Genomic DNA, 21,487 nt, shown 5'->3' with positions numbered 1-21,487 from the left:
TGGGCACAAGTGACGCTGAACGTTCTGGACGCCCTGTTGAGGTTACTACTCCAGAAATCATTGATAAAATCCATGATATGGTGATGGATGACAGAAGAGTGAAGGTGCGTGAGATTGCTAGTATTGTGGGCATCTCGAATGAACGGGTACATAATATTTTGCATCAACATTTGGACATGACAAAGTTATCCGCAAGATGGGTGCCGCGATTGCTCACGCTTGACCAAAAACGAAATCGTGTGAAGTGTTGCAAGGACGGTTTGCAGCTGTTCCAGAAGAATCCGCAGGACTTTAAGCGTCGTTTCGTCACTGTGGATGAAACATGGATACATCACTACACTCCTGAGACCAAAGAACAATCTAAACAATGGGTTACCAAGGGGGAATCTGCGCCAAAAAAGGCGAAGACCGTTTCTTCGGCCGGAAAGATTATAGCGACTGTCTTTTGGGATTCGCAAGGAATAATCCTCATCGACTATCTGGAAAAGGGTAAAACTATTACAGGTGCATATTATTCATCGTTATTGGACCGTTTGAAAACCGAGCTGCAAGAAAAACGCCCACGATTGGCCCACAAAAAAGTCCTTTTCCATCACACCTCAACGCACAGCTTACACCTCAGCAGTTGTGGTCGCAAAATTAATGGAAATGGGGTTCCAACTCGTTTCACATCCCCCCTATTCTCCAGACTTGGCTCCCTCAGACTACTATTTGTTCCCCAATATGAAGAAATGGCTGGCGGGAAAAAGATTTTATTCAAACGAGGAGGTGATTGCAGAAACGAATGGCTATTTTTCAGACTTGGACAAATCCTATTATTCGGAAGGGATCAACAAACTAGAGCAGCGTTGAACGAAATGTATAAGCCTAAAAGGAGACTATGTTGAAAAATAAAAAAGGTTTACCCCAAAAAATTAAGTAGTTTTTATTTTTGCACGGACTTTTCAAACGACCCTCGTATACTATATTTATCCCATTTTTGCCAAAATTCGATCAACCGTTGTTGTCGATATCAGCCGATAATTTTTTCGATAATAAGACTGTTTAAAGAAATTGTGATTAATTTCAATTTAAACTTATTATTTTACTTTAACTGTTATAGATGGTGTCAGAAAACGCTGTACGTATTTTCCTTGGTACATCTATTCATACTTTATACGGTAATTGGAGCAATTATATTTGTAATGTTATGTTTGCTAATATGCCAAATATGCCTATGTCATTTAATTTCTTGCAAATAGTAAATATGATTTATTTTTTCAATTACAAAAATAAAATACATTTGGCTTCATATATTTATTGTACAAAATGTAATAGTAATAAAGTGCTGCCTAAAACTTTTAACTTAATAAGAAAATTTTGCCTATTCGCAATAATTATAGGTCAAATAATATTAATTTATTATTAATATTATTATTTTAATTCTGTTTATTAAGTTTAATTCTCATGAAAAAGGACATTTTTAAATATAACTGCAAACACTAAATAGTGTTAGATGGCACAATTTGGATAAAATGAGATTTTTTATTGGAAAAACTCATGCAGTCAGCATGAACATGGTTCAATTGTTTGTTTGATGTATGACCCAAACAAAAATCAATTGATTTTATATTCTATTGATTTAGAAGGGTGTGGGGAAGGGGAACATAAAATGTTAAAAAACTGTAATAAATAATTTATTAAAAATAATTCACTCAATGAGCATTCGTCAATTTTAATAGTTTGGGTTTAAATTTTATGATATCTTTCTTAAAAATTTGATAATAATTTAGATCAGGAAAAAGTAAGAAAGATTTTCTAGATGCAAAAAAGAAAATAGAAGCTTTTCACAGATCATGCAGAGTGAGTGGAGAAGTCTACATTCCTTTTGCTGGAAAGTGTTCTTATTTTTAGCTACATTCTAAGTTGGAACAATGTTTTGGTTTACCTTGAACGCTTCTTCTTCTTCTTTTTTACACCTAATTGGCTTGCTGAGTCATCTTGACTTCTTGAAGTGGCAGGGAATGAAGTATTGATGAAGCAAATTGAGAGAATAGAAATAGGATTGTGTGCAAGTTCTTAAAAAAAAAAAAAAGAACCGATGACTTCTGTTTCACTCTGATTTGTTCTTGCATTTTATAATTGAATATTAGGTTAAAAATCTATTTTTTAACACAAAGTTCCAATGAATGTTTTTCCAAAATCTTGTCTAAACAAAAATAAAAATGAAGAAATTAAGTTTTTAGTTTCTGGTTGCATCAAAGAATCTTAAACCATACCTTCAAAGGGACCAAGAAAACTAAGTTTCCTTGTTCTAACACGATAAAACTTAATCTCCTTTGTTCCTTTATTTCAATATGATCTCGAAAATGGCAACGCTAACTTTCTGCCAAACGTTCCAAACTCAAACCCAAACAATTAATACTTCTGAAGGTATTTTGGCGGCCGTCTTTTTTGTCGTTAATGAATTAGACGTAAGAGAATACATGGCTCCTACAAGAGCAGCCTTATTATTTTGTTAAAAAAAAAGAAGAAGTACCCAGCGCTGTACTGATAGAAATGAAATTTTATCCAGAACAGCACCAGGGAGAGAGTGACATTTCTAATCGAATTTCCTCCCACTTTCAAAAGGTGAACACGTGAACGCCTAAAGGAAACAAGTCTGTCTAAGTACCTGGTCCTTGGTCCAAACACTCCAGCGCCTGTCTTTTCAGAAGTTCTTAGAGTAAAGAGGGCGCATCCACTGATTCATTCCCTCGTGGGTTCTCATCCTCGAGAATTCTGTTGATCATTCTGTCTCTATGGAAGTTCCAAAAGAGAGTCATCCGGCTCTCATTGATGATTTTTTAACAAAATCCGTTTTTGGAGGATGGCCGAAAACTGTCTAAGGAATCAAATCCCCCAATACTCTCCATCCTCGTCTGTCTTCCCATTTCCCTTCTCAAAAAAAAGCTTACAGCGGCCTCTGTGATGCTCTCCATCCACGTTTACCTAGGTCTTCCTTTCCTTCTTATTTCCGTAAGAAATGAAATTAATAATTTTCTTAGGGTCATCTCTCCCTCAGACATTCTTACTCGTCTTCGGATTTCCGAATTTGAAACGCACCCACAGCTTCTTCTTTTTACCAAAACGCCATTTTTTAAGACCATCCTCTTTTATTCCACTTCCTTAGTTGGGCTCCAAGATTCTGCCACGTCCATGAATGAATAGAAAAACCATCTTCTGGATAGCAATGTCCTTTAATTTGCTCTTCCAAGTTCTAATTATTGGATAGCTTTCCATCTTATTAGTCTTTTGAATATTCAATTCCGAAGCCCCTGGGCTGATCTCTAGGTTAACCTAGACAATTAAAGTTGTTACAACTAATGCAAATACTAAGTCAAGATGGAAGAAGATCTAACCACAACCAAGTGCTCCTATTTGTACTAATTGACCTTTAGCCCCAACCGACTGATTTTGGAAATCATTAAATTATAATATCGCTCTTTTTAGTAATAATCATACAAGATCAAATCAATTATTACTATTTAATGATAAATTAATAAATAACAATTAATTCTAGCTTCTAAATTCCATTGTGAACATTGTACAGAAGGGATGATTGATTTCTTTCTAAACAAATTTAAAATTTTACAAAGCAGACAAATAACAATAAAAATAAATTGTTTAACAAAGTATTATTTTTTTTAATTTTATAAATCCTACGCGCATTGTATTAGATATTTCAATTCAGATATAAGGAATATACGAGAAGATTCTTCTTTGCACCGGTAGTACACTAGATAGACATTCCAACCGTACAAAAGGGTTTGATACCACAAATTTAATTGAAAATACCTCCGGCCTGTTTCATACTCTCCCTTTTATATATATAAATATATCTGTGAGTTTGTGTGTGTTTTATATAATAAAATCCTTTCCAGAAAATAAGGGATGAAAAGATCGTACAACATTGTTCCCAGCAACTAGGAAAATCAAAATAAATTGATTAAATTGAGTGCTCTGATGATTTTCAATTAAAGATTTTAGCTTTTTATTTATTTTTCATTTGTAAAAAGTAAGAAATTACTGGGGACGGGCTTTCTGTTTTTTTTTGGTTATTTGTTTCAATTAAAAAATAAATTAGAATGTAGAATTAGAAAGTCTAATTTTTTCCTACTTCAAAATTAGATTTAATTCATTTAGATCTAATTTAATTAGACGATTCAAAATTTTCGACAAGCGATCGAAGTTTTCTTTTAACAATAAACGACTTATCTACATCATACACAAACCTATCTGGACACAGCCAAAGCTTGCAGTATCTATACAAAATCCAAACTTTTCTATCAAAATCTCCCTGGAATTTATCAACCTCACACTTCCGTGCTAATTGCTTTTTGCACCAAGAACTCCTAGTTCCTCTCCTAGGTTTCTGAAGCTGCAAGATCTCTCTATGCCAATTTCTACGCCATAGTTTCCTCACTTCCTAACATTTTAGTTTCCCTAGTACATTGTCAGGAAAACCTCTAAGACTGTTGATGCGCCGGTGGTCAAGTGATCGTCTTAATGAAGTGAGTGTCAGTGCAATGGTAATCGAAATGGCTCTTATTCGGGAGTTTCACCAATGGGTGAATTCTTCCCTTCACGCGCTAATGTGTTTATTCTACGCTTCATGTTGTATCCAGCTTCACTTGTTGCTGACATTTTCTGCAGTTGAGAAAATAAATAAGATTTGTTAATTGTTTTTGGTGACTGGTCTATTAATCGAGAAGGAAAATAGAATAAGCCAATTTCAGTCATTAATATTTTTATTTAGCCGACCTCTGGACTAGGATCATCTTCAGGGCTTATTGACAGTATAGGTTTTTACATTATTATAACGTTGGTGTATCTTTTGTCCTGCCTGCTTATGAACCCCAGTTGGAAACTAAATTCCGTTGTTTATGAGCGCCAAAACCCTAAAAATCTTCTAGGACTTCATCTAGCCTGCCTTCAGTTTCAGCCTGATCCCAACAGAGACTTGAATCTCTTCGCAAGTCATTCTTCTAATAATAACACATTTTAAATTTTGGCTACAAGACAGTAGACCCTTATTTATAGATCTCAGAGTTCCAGATAGAATTTTATTTTCCAATTCACCGAGCAAGTTTACAGTTGACTTGAAAGAGTTCCAGATCCAGTTTTCGTTTCTGCCTCGCCAAGATTACCTTTAAAAAACAGTCTTGGACACATAATTTCTTCTGGAGATTATTAAGGGCCTCGTTTTATTATTATTATTCATCAATAATTTTTAAAACAACCCTTCTGTGCATGTACTTTCTTCAATTGATCAAGTCATATTATTATCTTCTACGAAAAATTGTTTAGAAATATGGGCTGCACTAAATTTTTAAGCTATTAAATTTCTTGATTTAATTATTGATGAACAATACATAAGATTACATATACTGCTAAGTCATAAACAACAATGATAATAATAATAATTTAGAATGTACATAAATATATGTAATTAATAATATTAAAATATAAAAATGCTTTGTATATTTCTAATAATATTAAAGAGCAAAAAAAAAAACAATGTAAATTTTGATAAGAATTTTTTAAATCTTCTTGACTAACACCAATCGTTGTAATGAATTTTTGTAAATGTAATCATTTATTTTTTACAGAAGAATTTTAAACGAAAAGATAAAATTATATAAAGAAATTACTTTTAAAAAAATATTCTCCATTTTGTTGTGATAAAGAGTTCTTTAAAAAAAAATAATAATTATATATAGTTAAACAAAAAAAATCAAAATCAAAATTAATCTCATATATTTATATGATTATTTTTTAATATTATGACAAGAAATTTGTAGATATATATTTAAAAGTAAATATTTGTAAATTGTGAATGTATATTGCAAGCGCACTGTTTATATCTACCCATGGTTCTTCAAAATTAATTAAGAATATAAAAGCAGCTTTTGAGCGCACAATATATAATTTTTATTTGTTACCTTTGTTCAAACTTTGTGTTTTTAACTTTTTGTTTTTTAAAAAAAAACAAATTTTAAAGCATTAAAAAAAAGAAAAAAAAATGTTTTATTGTGGTCAGAAGTAAAGTACAGACCGCTTTCACTGTATATCACACTTTACTCTCATGCATTATAACAACTATGTGCATATTTCTCAGCATGAGTTTGTAGGCCCAACTGGGTTATCCTTTCCTCAAGAATTTTTATCCCTGTTCATAAATTTTTGTTACCCATCCTAACCGGCTAACTTATTTCTATGTGAATGTAGTTTTTATATTATTTATTTTGTTCAAAGCAATAAATTTTTTGTTGCTGTAAAGGATATTATTTTTGGCTTATCGTAGTTACAAAAAATGTTATCGTTGGTATTAAATATTAAAAAGGTAATATTTTGGTGAATGTAATAATATTTTCTTTCTTTCAATTTACTTTTATTTTCTGTAAACATGAAATGAATTAATTGTAATGAAAGGCAATGAAAATACACCGACAATTAGGTCAAGAAAGGAATTATATTCATCGAGGGAGGCCGCCAAAAAAATTACCACCGCTCGCACAGCACCACAATTTGTCTCACTCTTGTTTACTACAATTTAAAAATTCCTACCTCCACCAAATAATAGATGGCGCTCCTCGTGCATAGTAGTACAGGGTTTGCATGTAAACTGACAATGCAAAATTATTACAACAACAGCTCCACCAGTCCCTTTTTATAATATCTGAAGTACGCTATTGATTTTTTTAAGGTTCATCCTCTGACTCCTTTATGCCCTTCAGGACAAATGTAAGCCTATTTTTTTTTTGTATGCTTCTTTATTTCCAAAGTGTGGCTTACCCATCATCAAAAAGTTTCATTAACTTGTAATTGAAAACATTTCTAATTAACTTTTTTTATTTTTCAATTAATACAACATCTTGGCAGGTATGTCAAAGTATCCAAATCTTAGATGAAGAAACATTGCTACATTCTGGCGTCACGGTAGCGGAGCGGTTAGAGGCCCGCAAAGCTAAGATGTATTGTTGGTGCTAGGTTCGATTCTCTCGGTCTAGACCGGTGTTTCCCAACGTGGGGCCCACGCCCCCCAGGGGGGCAATTTGATAGTTAAGGGGGGCAATTCGAAAATGGACTCGACACGACTTTAACCCTTTCGCTCCGGGCCATTTAAATGCAATGCTAGATATCGGTGCCAAATTTAACAAATATCAACTGGGTGATTGGCGTCGTCAAGTAAACTTCGTCCGGGGTTCACCGCGGAGCGTCAACGTGGAGACTTGAGACTGAAGCTAACCAAATTGGAATCTAATATAAAATCTCTGTGCAGCAAGCATCAAGCGCAAGGATCTCACTAAATTAAATTAATAAATTAATATAGAAAAATCTGTATTAAAATTATTTAAATTTAATACAACTCTACGGAAGTGTCAAAAAATCAAACATGAACCGACTTCCTAGAATGGTTGCTGTGTAAGCTTGCCAATCTGGCGAACTAACGGCTTCCATCACTGATGGTCGTCGTTCACTCCACTCACGCCCTTGGCGCAACATTCATGTGCGCGTGTGTGCATGTACACACATATATATGCGTGCATGGGTATTCGCGCCATCCCTTATCTCTCATCACTTTTGCCTATTGTACCAGGATACAGTAGCAAAATAAATAAACAAATTAAAAATATATATATATATATATTTAGAATTTGAATTTCAGTTCTCCATTATATGTTTTGAAATTTTACTTACTATGTTTTGTTAACAATTTCAGAGTGATTTCTTCCTAGAACCTATCATTTATGTTTCTTAAGTGAACAAATCAATTTTTTAATGTTAAAAATTATGTATGTAAAAAAGGGGGGGCATAAAAATTTTAGAAAGGTTAAGGTGGGTCATGGCACAAAAAAGGTTGGGAAACACTGGTCTAGACCCTAAGATTTTATTTCGTCGTAAAGAAAAGGAATTTATAGTAACGTTGCTTCCGTTCATGACACCTAACTGGACCGATAAGCGCGCCTGAAAAAACAGGCATTACATTACACTTTCTATTTTCCGGATTATTATTTTGTTTATATATTTTTCCGATAAATGAAAACAGTAATCTTGCTTCTGTTTTAATGCTCTGTTACTTTTGTATAATTATAAATTGGCCGTTATCCTTTTTCCGATTATCAGAAGAAAGAGGCCCAAGTTCCGATGAAGCGACTGATCCACGTTTTTCTTTATCGTGTCTTACAAAATTATAAAATCAATTATGTTGAAATTTCCATAGGATGAGCTAACAGTGAGGAAAATTTTAATCTATTATTCTTGTTTATAACAGATTAATTTTGTTGACAATTTTCCGACAGCTAGATTTACGTTTAATGTAAACATTCATTCCAGCCAATAGACATGATAAATTCTGCCTTCAACAGGACAATTCATCTGGGGTTTCCATTGCCCTAAACAATCTTTTCATCCTAGCACCCAGGAATGGAATGGAACTACCAACTTTAGTGTGGGTTTAGAACAAGTTATCTTTATGTACACTACCAAGCGCTTTGGTATTTTTCTTGTTCTTGCTGTGATTAAAAGGAACAACATTTAAAACCACATAGAGCGTCATTTATTGTTTAAGTAGAAATGCTTTGTCAAAAAAAAACTTCTTTTTTTAGATTTCAGTAGACCATTCAAGTTGTTTGATTTGTTAACAAAAAAAAAAAAAAAAAACTTGAGGTCTTTCTGGATTACTTTACTATACGCGTATTTACTTGATGCTTCTTTGCTTGAAGTTTTTTTTGTATTTTTCCATTTAGACGATTAAAGTTTGAAATAACTGAATCTAACCATTCTCAGAGCATTTCCATCAATGAACAGCCAGCTGGTTACTGCAAGCGTAGCAACCAATCTAATGGGTTCTAGTTCAAACAATTTTTGTGTTTTTTTTTTTTTACTAATACTGAAAATGATTGCTTCAATGATTTCTATCAATCAAAGCGTGCTTGCTTTCTTTCAAAACTTGACCAGCTTCTGATTTTCAGTCAAATTTGATTTTGTCATTTAGTTTAAGAATTTAAGTTCTATCTAAAAAGTTGTTGCAGCACACTCCACTGAATCATCTTTAAAACTAAAAGTGAAATTCACTAAATAAGCCAATCTCCTTGAAGTAGGGTGACAATTCAAAACCGCTGAAAATGAAAGAATAGGCATTAATCATGTGTACTGAAGATTCATTCATTCTCAGAGTACCTAATTTTGATTATTTAAGTTTTTGGAATCCATGCTGACCATGATTTGATTGATTCTAACGTGAAAATAAATGAATTCAAATAAATTAAAGAATGAGTCCAAAATTCATTACGTTAAGCCTTAAATAATCTAAAAATCACTCTTAACCTACAATTCTTTTTAAATATTGAAGTAAAATGATTCATTTTATATTTTTCCTGTTGCCTTTCAATGAAAATAAAGGCAGAGAGCTCTTTAGTAAATTGAAAACAAATTTTATTGTATTGATTTTTAAATTAGCATTAATGTTATTACATTTATTGATATAAATGTTATTGTACAGTATTGGTAAAAAATAATCCAATTAAATTAATTTGTTAAACGAAAAAAAAGGCACTCTACTAAATGCATGTTAATATTAAATTAAATTTATAGATAATTTTTTAATTTATGGTTATTGTTAATAAAAAAAGAGAATTTTTCATTTTAATTAGACATTGGTGTGTGGCTTTAACATTTGTATTATAGTAGTGTTATTACCCTCTGATTATTTACTAGGGTGGATCATAACTTTCATTATCAGAAAAATTCATTGAATAAAAAAATGGCGAAGAAAAAAAAACAAATGATGAACTAAATATATCTATTGTTAACAGAGTTAAAATAACCACAGAATTGTAAATAAAAATGACCATTTTGGTTCTTAATTTCTTAAATAGGTCCTAGAGAGTTTATAATTACCAAAAAAAAAAAAAATATACAATAGAAATTGTTAAGAATGAAAAGAGAATAGAAAAATCAGTGTTCAAAATAATAATAAATTTTATCCAAATATATATATATAAACGGACATAGGTGTGGGATTATCAGAGTTAAATGTGCCCTAAATTCCGGTCTCTAGGAAATCGGGAGGACCAAAATTTAGTAATTAAATTACCTCTACCTGAAGGGAGTTTTTTGAAATTACCCAGCTAACCAGTGAATGAACATATTTTTTATCAGCTGTATGATTGTAATAAATAAGTAGTAAAGACAAAAGTAAGTGTAAAATATTAAATACTAAGGAGTATTGATCTATTTTTAGCTATTGTTTTAACCCAGAAGCGGTGGTCTCTATTAGCATTTCCTTCACAAAGTTTTCCAGCTTGTAATTCTGTTATTTAATATTTATCTTTGAACTTGATACTATAGACATGTTTGATCAAGTTCGAATCATGCAGATAATTATCCCTGATTAGCATCCAGTATAAATCGACGGTTTCCCTTGCAGCGACACTCTTTGCAACCATTTTGGTTTTCGCTTTTCTTTTTGGTGGAAATTTGTAAGTTGAAAATAGTGTATATCCGCCCTTTTATAATTTAATTAAGGGCAAAGTAGATAGCATTTTATTTATTCATTTATAAGTTAAATTTTATGAAATTATGATAATGACAATTTGCATTTAAATTGAAAAAACAAAAAGTATGTAAAAAAAATAAAACGACTAAGACCAAACTATGAATTGTCTAATGTTATTGCTGAAAATGAAGAGAAAGAACTTATAAAAATGAAAGGAAATCAGTGCGTGAGTGAATTGCTGATAGGGACGCCAGATGAGTGGCCAAAAAAAAGTGGTGTCACCTCTCCCGGGGTCTATCTAGATTGAATTGTGATTTAATTTTAGTGGTTATTTGAGGGATATCTGAAGCTAAAGTTTTGCAATGGGAATATTCTACTATTTACTATGCAATAAAACGTGAAATCTATTCACGGGGGGAAAATAGAGTAGAGTTAGAAATCAGTTGATTGCTTTTATATTCAGATATTTGCACTCCCCATTATTATACGATAATGAAAAGACATAATTCATTCCTTTTAGCATGTACCTGCGCATAGGATCAAAAGCGGATATTTCCATTCTTCAAAACACTTCGTAAACATCAAGAAAATCAGCTGTCAACAGTTGGTTCTCTTTCATACTCAGGAAGTTGCCATTTCCTAATATTTTTGGAGATTACTAGCAACTCCTGCCTATATAGGCGGCACACAATTCTGCAGGAGGTTTTTTTTATGCCCTTCAGAGTATACTTCTTTTTTCATTTATTTTTATCTGCACAGAATTTTTGTCACATAATTTGTAGTCTCCATTTATCCTATCTTTTTTACGCTATTTATTTTCTTCCCTTTTATTACCAAAATTAAAACAAAATCATTCATCTGCTCTAAAATTGTTTCAGTTAAGTTAAACAGCAAGAAATTATGCCTAGAGGTTAAACATAATGTCTGCTAGAAATGGTTCAGTTACTAGGCAATTGCTCCTTCTGTAGTTTGGTGAAAGAGACTCTATGATCTACTAAGTTATACTCTTAAATTATACCAATTGTTTGCGAATACTCCATCTTCTATTAGAGGTTTCAAGGCAATGCGTTTTCTTCTTAGTGGTTCCAAAAAAAATCAAAGTGAGAATCAAATCATTCTTATTGAATGATTCAGTCAACGTTTTTGGGTGTCTTCTCGAAGATAAAGCTTAAAGCAAGGTCGCTGGTGAGATTAAAGAAAAGTGGTATCAAATTTTACAATCAAATGATGTCGCTAAAAGCGAACTTAGGAAAAAGTTTCCTTAGCGGTTTCCTTCGGACAAAATAAACGGAATTCCCCTTTTAAGCCATAAGCCTTCCTCATCTAATTCTTAACGCCCCAGAATAGTTTAACAAAACCTGAATAATCAAGTTTATAACTAGAACTGAATATGGATAGAAATTATTTACAATGTTATAAAGATAGATAGATGTAAGCCGTAATGCTGCAAAAACTTGACTGAAACCGCTCACCTAATCGTTCTGGCTAAGCACTTCTACTTGAAATGGGGAACAGAAAAATTGAGGTAATTAAATATAATTGTATATAATGATAGAATATTTTTTAAACAGTATAATATATATTATTTATATTTCACATAATTGTACCAAACTATTCTAATAATGGTAGAAGTTTGCATATTATTATGGTTTAAATTTATCCATAAAATTTAGAAAAATTAAAAGAAATGCTTGTACTTAAAACTATTCAAATAGAGTATATATAAAAATTAGATAAAATAAAGTGCTCGCTTAAGAGCAATTATTTTGCTGTGACAGCAATATTATATATTCTATTTTATACACTATTAAAGATTGCACTATATCGTGTAATTATAAAAGAGAAGTATAAATGAGTGAAGCGGAAATTTATTTTTATGTTTTTAACATAATTAAGAACTAATTATTTTACTATAAGTTCTTATTGGACAATTGAATAAACAAATGAATATAATACACTGTATAAAATAGCATAAAGTACCAATAATAATAAATAAATAAATAATCGCCTACGTATACAGAAATAAATATTTATATATTTGATTTGTTTGTACAAAAAAAAAACTGAAAAAGAAATGTAATATAAATAATATATTTGTATTGTACTAATTTAGATAAGAAATAAGAGAATTAAAGAAAGAAACTTGCATGAAATATCAGTATATCGTATATATAATAAATTTAGCATCTATTTATTGTATAAATATATTTATCAAAAATAAATAATTATATAATATAATATATTAATGAAGTTTTCTTTATTTCTTTCCATGAAACTGCTTTCTATTACTGCTGAAAGTGGAGTGGTACGATCTTGAGAAATATGGAATTGTGGTAGAGGTTGGATGTCTGAACTCGAACCTGGGTTTCCGCTGCTGAGTTAATCCTTCGATAACAGAAAACGATCCTTATCCTAATTGCCTAAAGAGTCCTAGGTTTTAAAAAAACCTTTATTTGCCAGAACTATAAATGCCCAGGGCACGTTGGTGATGAGTAGGCCGTTAGCCTAATGAGGCAAGGGCGTTGCCTCGACGTTTCCCACACAAGAAGCTCATGAAAGAAATAGGGCTAAACACTGTTGTGACCTTCCAGAACTGGAGATCTGCCTTGACAAGTAATGATCTGACGTTTGCCTATGGAGAAGCAAAATTACGTTGCTAAAGGGTTTCCTCACTAGACAGTGCCAACTTGATGGGTATCTGTAGAATCTGAGCTGGGAAAATGGGAGCCCCTACAGATTTTGTAAGAAAAGATGATAAGTGGAGATACTCTAGAAGGTCTGCGATATCGTCGTTTTATCGTGCGGATAAAATCGAAAACTAATACGCTGAAGACTTATTGAAAAATATTATAGACGGCGTTTTTCTTAAGAAATATTGGTAGGCCGTGTATAGAAGGAAATTGGACGAAAACGTCTAATTTTATGGCCGTAATGCGCGGCTGAACAAAAAGGCATAACTTTACTTTTTATCGATGAATAATGGATGAATATGAAGTAGCAGAATTCGATTCTAAATTCTAACATTTGATGTTATCAACATTCACCTTTGCCAATTCTTTAGAAAGCTATGTTCTTATGGTGAATACCATGCTTACTTTTATTGATTTCACTTTATTCACAACGAATCCAAAAAGATAATAATATTTTATTCGAATCAATTTAATTAACTGTAAATATAAGGCCAACAAGTGAGATATGGTATTAAATTAGGTTGCATATTGCATGTGAAAACCTTGAGTGGAATTAATTTATTCTGCGGTCAGCTTTTGGCAAACCTACAAATCGTGAACAGCAGCGCAACTTGGTTAGGAGAATAGATGTCGGAACCGTCTAGATGTACCTTGTCTACGTATTTCACCGGATGTTCTATTCAGACCACAATTCACATAACTGGGAATTTAATATAGGCAACATTTTAGTACACCCGTAAATTTGTGTTTTGGAGAGTTTGCAATCATGTTTTACCTGGTAGATGGTATGGTTCAAGTTATAAAATATTGTGGTAAAGTTTAGAGGATAAAATATAGGATGGAAGGAATTTTCCTTCACATCTACGAGGACGAACACTGAAATTTCTTATTTCCTCTTCAATAAGAACACGCAATTATTTGAAGTAATCTCTGAAAATGTTTCTTTATCGATCAATTTAAGAAGGCCTTTTGACCAATTCAAATGAAAGTGAACCTAAAGAGAATTAATGATAACAACAGGTTGCCGGGCTTACATTTCTGTTTATCTCCATCTGTTTCTGTAATCACTTTCTCAATAGATATAAAATCTCACGGACTGAGCTAATGGACGTCACCCAAGTGTAACCACTGTGATTATAATGTGTTTAAGGCAATCACAGGCAAAGATATATGGAGAAAGAAGTCCTGTTTTATGATTAATGAAACATTGAAGGATTTCAGTACCAGAGAGAGGAGCTGCTGACTCGAAAACTCAGTACAGAACAGCCAGGGCCGGATTTAGGTGAAAAGAGGCCCTAGGCTATTCCACTTATGAGGAGGCCCTTTCACCACCCATTTTTAAGTTTGTAAATTAAGTGAGAGATAATAAAATACATCACTACTGTGATATATATCATTATGTTAAATGAAACATGTTGTTATTGGTACTAACCTTAATTTTAATTTTGCTAACAATTTGAATGTAGGCCCCTCTTTATCTTGAGGCCCTAGGCTGAAGCCTAGTTAGCCTATTGGAAAATCCGGCCCTGAGAACAGCTGGATAGAGATTATATGATATTAAATCAAAATAATCACTTTTAATATCGCGAATTAAACTTAATATACAAAATGATGAAGTTCTGTTATGAATTAGTTGGTGAATTCTGTTTTAGCAAGAAGAGAAAGATTCTGTTTAGACTCAGTTTTAATTGTTAAACCAATTAGTAAACGTTAATCTACATATGTATCTTTACGCCAATTAAATTCCAACTTAAAATTTAAAGGATACGCTAAGTAATACAGTAAACAAAGTCAAAAAAGGAAGTAATAAAAATTGATTATATTAAGTGCCAACAAGTTAATTGTTTACACCTGAAGTAAACAGGCTGTTAAGATGAATTGAAGTATTAAGAGAATTGTGCGGTAAACAATAAACCTCAAGAGGGCTTTATTGAGCAAGGTGGGTGCCTTTTACTTTCACCAATTTTTCTTTTTAGGTATCAAAAAACGTCCATTAATTGGCAGGCAAACAATAAAACTAGCCGAATGAATAGAAGCGAATAGTTGTGATGTTGACCAATTTGGAGAATGGCAGTGATTGTTGTTGTGGCAATCCCCAGCCAGGTAATCTGGAGTGTTATAAAACAAAGTGCCACAGTATATACATGTATATATTGTATTCCAGGCACTCCAGTCGCCAGCCATGTAAACAACTATGAACCTCATTCTCCAGCGCTAGTTCAAGTAGTAGTGCAATACTTTCAACAACAACAACAACACCACAGTTTATTGTAATAGTGGCACGACAACAATGGAAAACAACACGAACGTGTCCGCTGCTTACTTACAAACAAACAGCCTACTTAAGTTCTCCTTCACCACAACTTGTTTTTAACTTGTGCTTTGTCTAACTTTTCTTTATTTTTGGTTAACCTTTTGTACAACGGTCACACAATTAAAATAAATTGTCCCTCTAAAAATAATATGCAAATTAAGCTATTCTTATTTCAAGGATATAGTAATTGAACTAATTTATTAATTAGTAATTTTATGCTTTGGTAAGTTATTCTAAACTAACGGGTTGTGAGTTTCAACTTTCCTTCTTTTAAAAATATTTCCTGGTGACACTGGGCCACTTTAACTGGCCTCTTTCGTCAATCAGGAGCAGAACAGAGGATATTTTGGCTGCAGGCAGTGGGTATCCCACAACTGCCAGCTTCTTTCTGGATTCCCTTGTAGAGCCTGGATGTAGGCATTGCAAGGATATACAAAATTACCCATAATTTTTCCAATTTCTTTTAATTAGAGAAAATGTTCTTCAGAATATCTTTCTTGGAAAGCGTTGTAGATGAAACGAATGTTGGTACAGCGGGAGTTGATGCCTGAAGGCCTGCATTAGCCACTTTAAAAGTGTCCATATCCAAGCCAAAACGTTTGGATTTCAGAGAAAGACGAATTTACAAGACCTATGTCTTAATAAAGCTTGCATTCAAATCATAAAAAAATTATCACATGTTTTCTCTAAGTCGACATAACCAAATATTTAATACTTTGCTAGTAAATTAATTAATTCATAAATAATTTATACAAATCAACAATAGTCTTAATTATGCAAATAAAAAAGGCGATAAATACTTAAATAACTTGACTTCTCCATTGATTCGGTAAATCCAATTAATATTTGATTACAATAGAAACCTATACAATTCTATTAAATTATTACTATATTGAGAAATGACTGGGACAGTTATAGAATGAAGAGAGGGAGGACACCAACTAAATGAACCATCGGCAGAAGATGGACAGAGCAAGGTGGGATCATTAATTACTGGCAATGATAAATGTAATTCCAGGTACATTGATTCTAATTCAGGTAAATTGACATCGGATATAACACAATACACAGTTCACTTCTATCCAATATCCACTTTCAATTTCTTTTTTTTATTAGGATACCATAAATTTCATTTTCATAATTAATAAATGATATTATCGGTGTTTAAGAATTACGGCAAAGTGTATCGAGGTGTAATATAAAGCAATCCAAGTGGAATATAAATATTTTTTCCTTTAATTATTATATTTTATATTTTTTGTAATTTATTAAACATTTATGAGGCTTCTGCAGGTCTACTCTTCTTGCTCAGGGTTATTTTGTAGTATTTTTTTTAATTATAGCCATTCTACGAAAAAAGCCCATTACAAAAAATGATTGGAACTAAAGTTAAACATAAAAAACATTTAATGTATGACATGTACAAACGTAAAACAAGTTGCTATTCATTATTTAAGAGAGATGAAGGAATGAGAACACAAATATAAGAGACTACTATTGATGTGAAATATTTACGTATAACTTTTATAGAGGAATAGAAGATGTCTTCAGTAAATCATTAGTATTTACATCATTTTAGATAGTAAATTGGTATCCAAGGAATTGAAAGGGTGAAGTTAGAAGGAAGATGGGAAATTGAGAAGAGATAGAAGATCGAGTACTTACATGGAGAAGACCATTTTTATTGCGTGGAATCGTCTGTATCCAAGATCAGCAACCTTAAGGGTAAGACTGAGAGCAAATAATATAATTGATGATTCTATCGGGAAGAATAAACCTACAGTGGTGTTACCCGACTTTTAATGTATTATTGGACGGTAATTTCTGTATCACATCCATAGATCCAAAAAGAAAACCGTCAGATGCGGATAATTCCGTCCAAATCTCTTGAGGCGAACAAAATAATGGAATAATAGCCAAAGCTACCTCCAATTTTTCATCTCTGTTAAACAATCTCAGTACTCTTGATATACTGATAGCGATTTCCCCGTACTATACCTTTTCTCTCTAAGATGTCCTGCTAAACACTTTTGGTAGCAAGGCCCTCAAAATTTCTCAGTTCTTCGCAGTTCTACAGCCACAAATCGCCCTATAGTTGCCTAAAACTCTAATATTAAGACCTATAATTTCTTCACCTCTAAACAATCAGTTTCTGTGTCTGCTTCGATTGTTCTCATTTGCTCAACGAATGGAGAAGATTATCTCCCCCTTCCAAAGAAAAAAGGTTTAACATTTTTTATATTTGACAGGTTTAGATTTAAAAGACTGAGAGATGTGGAAGAGGATTTGTAAGCTTCTGGAGATCTGTTTCTCTCTTCCAAAGTGTAATTTCAGGTATTATTTTAGAGTGTTCGAATTCTATTTTAGTAAGAAGTAAAAATGTTTCAAAAATTCAGTTAGAAACGTGAGCATTATTAGTGAGTGACTTTTATATAAATCGTTAGAACACTAAATCTGTTATATATATATAGGTATATAGTCATTTACATTACATTAGATGGTCGAAATCAATATTTAGGAATGTTTTCTTTCTTTGTAACAGATCACTAGGGATGAGTGGTAAACCACTTTATAAAACAACATTGTTAAAAAGTAGCTCGTCCACATTTTGTAAAGTTCGAAAGGAGAAAGAAGGTTTCATACAATCTAGATGGCCTCAAGGCAAACAGAAAATGGGTTAGTAAACATTTATAGATGTTTATTAAACACCGAAAAATAGGATTAACATTAAAAAAAAAAAAAAAAAACTTGTGGTTGTGACAGAGAGATAGACAGACAACTGAACAGCCCTTGCAGCTAAACCACACTCTGTGGTGGCATTATTGTCAACTGCTACTTCTTTTTTTGGTCTTGGTATTATTGTGTCCAATGGACGCTCCCTCCTTCTGTGTGTTTGCAGTTGTTGACAATATTTAGTACTAAGTTCTTATTTGCTCTGATACCTTCAAATACAAACTGTGCTGCACATTGCACCTCAAGCTATTTGCAAACTTCCAACATTCAAAGGAAGTATTATTTAATCTCTACTTTTCAGTATAATTGCAGATATTACTGAAGAGTATCCAGTATTGTCAAGCTGTTGCTTGAACAGGATATATATGTATAGAATTCAAACAGTCACAATGAAGCTAGGAGTCCTTAAATAATCTGGATGAGGTTGCCCAATTGTAGAAAGAGAATTTTCTCAAGAAGTTACAGTACTTTCTCCAAAATTCAAAAAATGGTTTTTAAAGAAAATTAAGTGCATTTCCTTCCTCTGGGATGTCCCGTTTCAGAAACAGATTCTTCACCGAACAGAATGCTGTAAAAAGCTACTAGGAAGAGAAAATCTAAGGGCCGGCAGCTAGATTCGAACCTAGGATCTTCCAGAGGGAGTGAAGTGCTCTTTTGAGTATTCATAGTAGATTTTTATCCATTATTATAGATTTATTGGTAGACGAAGTCTTGGCCTGTTTTAGCTAAGCTTGGATTTTCAAATGTTGAATGAGAAGATTAAGTAAAGCATGATCGTCACTTAAGGCAGCTGATCGGTAGTCGGATGAATGTAAAGTTGGCCTGAAAAACTAGACATTATTTATCTTTTAATTTTACCCCGGCTAGTCGAGAATTGGGCCAAAGTAAGTTAAACATCTCCTAGACAGGCTTCACTCCCTCTCATCTCAAGAGATCGAGGAAACGTGACTTTCTTTCTAGTGCGGCTTCTTCAGGTGAAAAACTGGGAGGAACGGTGTATGCTAGAGATAGAGCGTCCTTGCTGACGCTTCGTGCAGCTGCATTCAAACGGCATTCTTACCGTGCTAACTTAATGCAAATGCACCTAGCATACCTAGATTAAGATGATCATTTCCATTTTAATTCATTATATTTTTAAACTCTTTAGACTTTAGTTGATTCCACCTTAAAAAATATAATCCGTTGAATAATAAATCAGAGTCTGTGGAATGTTTATTAATTCCATCCCATATCCCTCTTACTCCTCACCCCTTCACCGCCGCTACACAACTCCCATTGCTGAGTATATGTTCTGAGGCGGTCTGTTTGTTTGCCACAGCCCATTACAGTATTGGAAAAAGATTTTTTTACGATACTAGTGGCACTGGAAAGTGGATATTGTGAAGCCTTTCTCTACCAATTCTTTTTGACATGGTGGAGACACATATTGATTGCAGGACCCAAGATGGTTCCCAGTTGGTGAGCATAATGCTTTTTAAAAGATTTCAGATTTTCTTTTTCTTTTTTTTCTACTCGAAATACTTGAAATGAAATTCTAATCTGGTTTGAAAACTCTCAACATTTTTCCTCACCGCAATTATTACAATTCTGATTTTTTTTTAGAAGTTTCAGTAAAAGTTTGTTGTCCTTAACATTTTCTTGAATACAGTTGGTGCTATTAGTTGTAGGTTTTTTTGTGTTTGGGTTTACGTGTTAATAACTACATTGAACAATAGCACCTGGACGATAACAATTCAGGATTAAAGTCAGTTCAGATTCCACAGAATCCTTAAAAACCAATATCTCTCTTGGGAAAATATTTCAAAGGATACATAGTTGAAGGATTATTATTATAGGTTATCTTCACAATTTAAAATCAACGTTTCGGCTGGCTTAATTAAAAATTAATTGATTGCTCACCAGAACGAACAACGATGTAGTTACTTGTTTAAATCAAGATAATCTGGTCATCAAGTGCTAGGAAATCAATCTGATCTATCAAAGTAATTACAGTTCGTCGTTGGGGAACCCCAAAGAGTTGTTGTTGACGTTGTTGTGTTGTCATGCAATCTCGATTTCTACTAAGAAGAACAGCAGGGCTTCAGTTGTTCGTGAAATGTTGATAAATGAACTTTAAGAATTAAGTATTAGAACAGTAACTGACATTTTAAAGGCATGGAAAGCTTTGTTAGGTGCATTTTGCTGTGGTAAAATCGTTCTGAAGTGTATTTAATGTCATACTTTCTCCACTATTATCGGGAATACGATGATATTTTAACTGCACTTTGTACCACTGTTTACTTTGAAGGTTGTGTAACTTCTTGAGACACATCTGTTGTAAATTAGATAATTACATTTTCTGACAGTATCAAGTTGCGAAGTCAATGAAATAACTCAAGATTTTTTTAGCACATACTCTTTGTTGCTCTAATCATAACATCCTAGTGAATTTCCCCATTGTTTTCCTGGAGGTCTTGATGAGGAATAAATAGGTTCTGAACCTTTTGCAATTATTAAAAAAAAAAAATGAAAATTAGTCCTTTATATACATTAATTCTAATTATTTCTTTTCAGATGTTTTGAGTCCTGTACACAAGTCAAGTACCAACCAGCCAGCGTTGTGTCAAGTCCACCTTAGTTGGTTTCTGTCTTGGATTAGATATCTCAGTAATAAGATGGATGCAATATCTTGTGCCTGGAAAAATTAGAAAAGATATATATATAAGTTATTTGATAAGAACTTAAGCCGATTGTCAAAGAATTTATCTAACTCTGTTCTCTATTTGGATTTAGGGGTAACCAATACTTGTTTTTATACATTTATACCATGAGTGTAATTTGTTTAAAATGATTATGGAAGTTAACAATAATGACTTAATTTAGAATTTAGCAATCGAAAATCAACAACAAAAATTGTATAATTAAAAAGATTAAACAAAAGTGGGTCTTTAAATTTCAATTTCCAATGATCCAGTCAGTTTAGGATGTAAAATTGAGCTCTCAATAATACGTGGTTGCATAAAGTGGGATTTATTGGGACTAAATGAATCAAAATTCAAATTTGATATTAGGTATAGATTATTCTGGAAAGTTTTTTGTGGTTTTCTGAAGTCCACCGATTTGTTAACATAATATGTTTTGGAAATATAATTTTTAGGATATTTTTAAGGAAGTCAGAAGAAGTAAATACTTAAGCTTACACTAATAGTATAATATTATGTATATCTTGATCTCAGATTACAGCCTCAG

General features: G+C 32.6%; 2 protein-coding genes across 8 annotated transcripts in view; both read left to right on the top strand.

Annotated features, from left to right (window-relative positions):
* The window catches only part of LOC141453027 (uncharacterized), a 251,856-nt gene extending 239,323 nt beyond the window's left edge, over nt 1–12,533 (top strand). For all 7 annotated transcript variants that reach the window (XM_074125732.1, XM_074125730.1, XM_074125731.1 and 4 more), the window contains one exon: nt 1,103–12,533. In XM_074125732.1, the coding sequence (XP_073981833.1) occupies nt 1,103–1,241 (139 nt within the window). In that variant the 3' untranslated portion in view covers nt 1,242–12,533. The remainder of the gene's footprint in view (nt 1–1,102) is intronic.
* A 4,056-nt stretch (nt 12,534–16,589) lies between these two features.
* LOC141453097 (uncharacterized) lies at nt 16,590–21,178 on the top strand. The gene is made up of 4 exons (XM_074125851.1): nt 16,590–17,251; nt 17,776–17,860; nt 18,069–18,202; nt 20,813–21,178. Exons 2-4 carry the CDS (start codon nt 17,799–17,801, stop codon nt 20,944–20,946), a joined length of 330 nt encoding a protein of 109 aa, XP_073981952.1. The 5' UTR covers nt 16,590–17,251; nt 17,776–17,798; the 3' UTR covers nt 20,947–21,178.
* Nucleotides 21,179–21,487: the final 309 nt, after the last annotated feature.

The sequence above is a fragment of the Rhodnius prolixus genome, unplaced genomic scaffold (assembly GCF_049639745.1).
Source record: "Rhodnius prolixus isolate KJV_2025 unplaced genomic scaffold, Rpr scaffold_3, whole genome shotgun sequence".
Classification (NCBI taxonomy): Eukaryota; Metazoa; Arthropoda; class Insecta; order Hemiptera; family Reduviidae; genus Rhodnius; species Rhodnius prolixus.
The sequence above is the reverse complement of the archived record's forward strand: the minus strand, read 5'-3'. Positions and strand labels throughout refer to the sequence as shown.

Bases quoted from the DNA above. Each gene is read 5' to 3' on its own strand.
- LOC141453097 (XM_074125851.1), top strand. From the start codon at position 17,799: ATGTGGAAGAGGATTTGTAAGCTTCTGGAGATCTGTTTCTCTCTTCCA. The intron at 17,861-18,068 runs GTATTATTTTAG...TCTTTGTAACAG, and splicing joins CTTCCAAAGTGTAATTTCAG to ATCACTAGGGATGAGTGGTA. The intron at 18,203-20,812 runs GTTAGTAAACAT...ATTTCTTTTCAG, and splicing joins TCAAGGCAAACAGAAAATGG to ATGTTTTGAGTCCTGTACAC.